We start from the raw sequence: 5,490 nt of genomic DNA on the forward strand, positions 1-5,490 counted from the left end.
TCTTCACTCTGCAGCCAGTTGAAACCTTTGGAGAAACAAAACCCAGAGAAAAAAAAAAAAAAACTGTTTCAAGTTTCAATCCCTTTTATTGAATGGTTTAGACAGGGCACTCGTGTGCCAATACAGGGTGTCTTGGGGATATAAGCAAAATAGAGTACAGAGATGGCTGGTGGAGAGCTACAAAAGGGTGTCTATGAATCGAGCTTCAAAGAGTTGCAGAGAGTCTAGACATAAAGAGAATTGATGCTGTGTGGTTTCAAATGCATATTTTCAGAAATTTATGTAGAAAAAGTTTCAACGTTATGCAAATTGATTATTCGCTGTTCATGTATTAAAAATCTAACGCATAGTCAATGGGATCGGACGGCTAGAAACATCTAAACCAGAAGGGTTTTGTCCTTGCTTGCCAACCAAAGAGAACACAGAAAATACGAACCACAAAAACAGAGAACCGCCCTTATCAGATTAACAACATCTCTAACTCAATCGACCCAGAAATTCATGAAATCTGCTTATCTAGAATTGAAAACTAAATACTTACAATAATTCCAGAATACCCAAACTGGCATTAATAGCACCAGCAACAAAAACAATTAAAACTGCAGACAGATTTATTTAGAGCTGGTGCTCTTTTCATGAGTCATGACACAGAGAAGGGGCTCTTAAGAGGGATGAACCTTAGAAGGAGCAAAGGAGACCCCTTTGAATGCTGATTTCATTGAAGCAGTGGCGGAAGAGAGTGCAGCTTCTATGTACTTCTTGGAAGCGATTGTGGCTGCACTCTCGATCAATTTTCCCATCTTCTTTGCAGTCTTCGCCTCTTGAACCAGGCTCTCCAGTTCAGCCTTTGCCGCCTTGTCCATTTCCTCTTCGAAGCGTCGGAAGTCATCCATGGCGCCGTCCAGGATGGAGTCGAGGTAGTCCTCGACGTCTCTCAAGGAGGCCTCGGCTTCTTCGACGGCTTTATTCTGTTCGATTTCCAGTGCAGCCCATGAGTTGTAGGCCTCGATTTCGAAGAATTTCATAAGCTCGTCGATTGTTGCAGGGTCGAAGTTCTTGTCCTGCAACGCCTGGTTTGTTAGGAGGGTGAATTGGGAAAGGAGAGCTTCCATGTTTGTCTCTGGAGGGTCATGTGTAAGCTCTCTGCTGCTTTGCTAGTATTAATGAATGCGGTGGTGGGGCTCGTACTGAAGTGTTTGGGTAGTTGGGTCATTTCCTGGAAGATGGAAGGAAGAGAAATTTTGAGTACAAACAACTGAACTTGCTGGAGCCTGGAGCCTGTAGACAGCTCGGCCCACAACTGAACCCACTGATTCATCGTCAAGCATCCCAATAATGGTCCTGTTTTTCTTGGTTTTTTAACTGGATGGAGAAAAATTGAGTTCAGTAGTTTCCATTTGTTTGCGGTGCAAATTTCATATAAATGAATAGATTGAGTACTGTAAATTCTGATTTAACTTTGCTTCTGGTTGGTCAGAGACGTGGGATTAAGTCCAGTCTTCACGCAGGTAAGTTGGGGGTGAGTCTAAGGGTTTGGGGAGTGCCTCCCCTATTGTGTATTACAAAACAATAATAATAATAAAAAAAAAAGGAAAACGGGAAGAAAAGCCTAAGGGTCAGTTGTTTTACGGATTTCGAGGAAAGTTTGGTTTTCATATTCCTTTTTCAGTAGTATTTAAAAAAATTTTATGTTCCCTGTATATCACTTTCTTACTTGGAGGAAAAATTGTCAATAGACATAATTATTTATTTTAATTATGACTATTTAAGACTAAAATGATCATAATCTTATTTGTCTAGGAAATAAAAGAAATTTTTAAAATTTACTTACCCAAATGCATTTAATTACTGAAAAATGACTTGGGCCTAAGAGGTAAAATGTGGCCTCCACCATGTGGATGTGGTCATGGCATTAAATAAGAGAGAATTAATATAAGAGGAACTAGGAAGGTGGTGCAAATTTTGCAACAGTTTTTAAGATGCAAAATTTGCATTATCAGTAAGTAAAAATGATTCACAATGTACACATTTTACTAAGGAGTGCAAATTATAATTATAAAGAAATGATACAAAACTGAAGTGCATATAAAATTCATATCTGATTCAGATTTCCACCGAAAACATAGTCATAACGTCTCCAATCTCCATGATTTACAAGGTTTTCTTTTTCCTCTTTTAAGTTGAATTTGAAAACGAATGAGAAGAATCGTTTTTTTCCTCTAAAAGGAGAATAAAAGGGGACATGGAGATGGCCTTTATTATCGGCTAGTGCTGGAGAATCTGAACCAGTGGGGACTAGCTTAGGGCCATGACTTTTAGTCATTGGCAACCACATGGCCTTTATTTTTTCACTCAATTCTTTTGTATTGAGTTTTGCCATTGCGGCAAATTTCTAGTACCAGACCTAGCTGTTTGATGTGTCCAAAGAAAGAGTTTCCCTGGGATAAAAGTACATAAGAAAAACCCTAATTTGAGATGATGCTCACAAGGCTGAGAGGGGAGGGGGTTTTTCAATTTGAAAGAATTGACCTTGTTTGCAGAGCCTTGCTTCCCACAGGTCTCTCCTTGTGTGACACATTAGTCTATATAAACCTCGTGATACAGTATAAGGGACAAAAACAGAGTTTGGACCTTTTGCCTATAAAACGCTGGCAACATCCTGTGCACAAGATATGTCATGTGGAGAGCTCCTGGACATAGGTTGTCAAAGGTGAACAGCAAAATAAGACTGGGATTGTTTTTTGAAATAAAATTAGAGTTTACATCTGCACCCCACACTCTACATCATATTCCAATCGTGTATTGGGAATATTTCTCAATGATAAATACGGGAGATCTCTCCAATGCATACTGACATGTGTATGTGGGGCGCTGATGTAATCTCACAAAATTGTGACGATATTCCCAATACATGATTGGGTGTGCATGTGAGGTCCGTTTGAGGAGCAGATCGATTTTCGCAAAACTAATGCCACATCTGAAAAAGCAACTGTTCTTTTATTTTCTGAGATGTCATTTTATTAATTTTTCTGCTTTCTTATTACACGTGTCAAAGAGCCAGGGCAGATGTCTTATACCAATTGACCCTGCTGGTCTGGGCTTCTCGGAAATTCGAAAGCATGACACGTGTAAAGGGTTGAGAGGTAACAGCGTGGAAAGGGGTTTCTATGCTGGTGCCAGACATTAGCAGTCAAGTGACAATGACTGTTGTTGAACAGGTTGCCCGTTGGTCCCCCTCAGTGTCTCTCACCAAGGTTAGGGTTTTGAGAAAATGCTTCAAAAGAATAAAGGTGATGAGACTGGCTGTTGTATCAGGTAGGAGAAGTGGAAGCTCCATGAGAAAGGATGAAAGGATGGTTGATGGGCAAACCACACCAGATATTCATGCCCATAGAATATACATTGTGGGGTGAGGTGTTCATGATGGAATGCTTCTCCAACTGATTGCTCCAAAACTTCTCCAAATGTTAACAAATGGAGGGAAGACAATGATGACTGAAACAGAGATAGTGAGTCCCAGCATCTAGACATCTAGTCTATGTATGTGTGAGGTGGTGTGATGTGTGTTTCTCAGTTAGAGGGTCTTTGGATAGTCCAAAGTAGTCTTAGCAGCAAACCTAGGTATCCTGCATTCTTTTTCTTGCCCTATGCTTCACCATACATGTGCATAGAGTCTGAAGACCCATGTGAGAAAATTTGGTGCTTCCTGCTTTAGTTTTTAGAGAAAATTTGGTGACTTTCTCATTGGACCTGCTCTTTGGCTACTCTCCACCATTCCTGGCTGTTCTGTTTTCATCTAGAAATTCTTTTGCAGCAAGAAAGAATTAATAGGAGAAAGCAAAATGATAATCTGAACCAAGCATTCCAAACCTCCTTTGTATTCTTTGTTTTTCTAGGAGAGTTCACTATAGGTTGAGTGAGAAGGAGATGACTTTATTTTATCACTTTCTCTTGTTAATTGTCTATTGTTAATTGGACTGTAATGAACAAATCAGATAAAAGTGTGAACGCCCTGCTCTCTCTCTCTCTCTCTCTCTCTCTCTCTCCCCCTTCCCAAATATCATTCCATTGAAGATCTTCCTCCATGGATTGAATATCTGTGATGGGAACCCCTAAAATTTCTGCTTTCGTTTCTCTGTCATCCCACAGTAGTCATCATCTTCGCCATCTTCTTCATCTCTGGTCATTGTCGAAGCTATCTCCCTCTCTCTCTCCTCCTCCTTCTAGCCTTCATTAACTCGAATCCCTGCTACACCAGGCCACCCTCCCTGATCTCTAGTATCGTTTTCTCTCCCAGTCGGTCATCATTGAGCCGTCAACTTCACCACCATCCTCTCTTGTAGACCTGCTCTGTCATCTAATCATCTTACCAACCCCCTTTCTGCAACCATTTATTTATTTATTTATTTATAAATTCTGTTGGGTATCCTATGTGTTAGTGTGGTTTGGTTGGATTGGTTCAGGTTTAACCTGATTTCAATATACAAATCTTGAGGTTTGGATTGGGTTAAGCTGACTTCTTAAGACTGGGCCATGTTTGGGCATGAAAATTCAGAAAACTATAAAAGAAAAAAAAAAAGTTGTTAATTCAATCTCCCAGGCCAAGGATAGTGCAGTGAGTTCATAGCAAAATTGTTCTTATCTTTAGCAAAAACCCAATTTTAGATTACTTAATATTTTATCAAATAAGAAAAAGAATTTATATTTCTTTCTCTTGTGTTATTGTGATGGAGCCAGGAAGACCGCTTCTTAGGATTATATTGCTGAAAATCTAAATTGACAAGCATAAAAATAAAAATGATTTAAATAAGAAATGTGATTTGATAGTATTGAAGTACCAAAAAGCCAACTTCATGTACATAAGGTAAATAAGAAATTTTTAAAACATGTTTAAATCTGACTAAAGTTTAGTTTTGGTTTGAATTAAGATGTATTCTCATCGGTCAGTATGAGATGGAGATTTATGAGCGATAGATAAGTCACACAAGTAGAAGGAAGAATCAAATTAGAAGGGTATGGGCCAAATGTACTGGGACAACAACACCAAGCTAGATACACTTGGATTGCGTTTGGTCGCAATGCAAATGTAAACCAGATATAAATTTTGCATCTTGTTCATTTTTGCCTCTGTTTGTTTGTAACTATGATTTACACTCCTATCTGATATAAGATTTGTACTTTTGTTAGAATTGCATTTGTTAGTAATATAAATTTCGTATCTCAAAAATGGGTGCAAAATTTGCACCTTCCTCTTACCTCAATTTTCTCTTGTAAAAATTAGATACCTCATCATCTTTTATCCTACTTCACTTGCAAACAAATCACTCGGGATCTACTATTCACAAGTTGTTCCCACATCCCTATCCATAGAGTACCATCATCATGTATTAGGAACATCTGCCCATGAATAACATGGTAGGTATTCTTAATAAGCAGCTGTAGTGTCCCATAGATAATAGATTTGAGCCCCAAACAGAATTGAAAGTATTT

The 5,490-nt window shown here is 38.8% G+C and overlaps 1 protein-coding gene across 1 annotated transcript; it reads right to left on the reverse strand.

The window, feature by feature from the left end:
* Positions 1-498: 498 nt before the first annotated feature.
* On the reverse strand, positions 499-1,132 carry LOC148852087 (uncharacterized). The gene has a single exon (XM_088946003.1). The coding sequence runs from the start codon at positions 1,110-1,112 to the stop codon at positions 663-665; it is 450 nt and encodes a 149-aa protein (XP_088802129.1). The 5' UTR covers positions 1,113-1,132; the 3' UTR covers positions 499-662.
* Positions 1,133-5,490: the final 4,358 nt, after the last annotated feature.

This window comes from Nelumbo lutea, chromosome 5 (genome assembly GCF_056320005.1).
Source record: "Nelumbo lutea isolate HS-2025 chromosome 5, American lotus-T2T, whole genome shotgun sequence".
Taxonomy (NCBI): domain Eukaryota; kingdom Viridiplantae; phylum Streptophyta; class Magnoliopsida; order Proteales; family Nelumbonaceae; genus Nelumbo; species Nelumbo lutea.

Bases quoted from the DNA above. Each gene is read 5' to 3' on its own strand.
- LOC148852087 (XM_088946003.1), bottom strand. From the start codon at position 1,112: ATGGAAGCTCTCCTTTCCCAATTCACCCTCCTAACAAACCAGGCGTTG.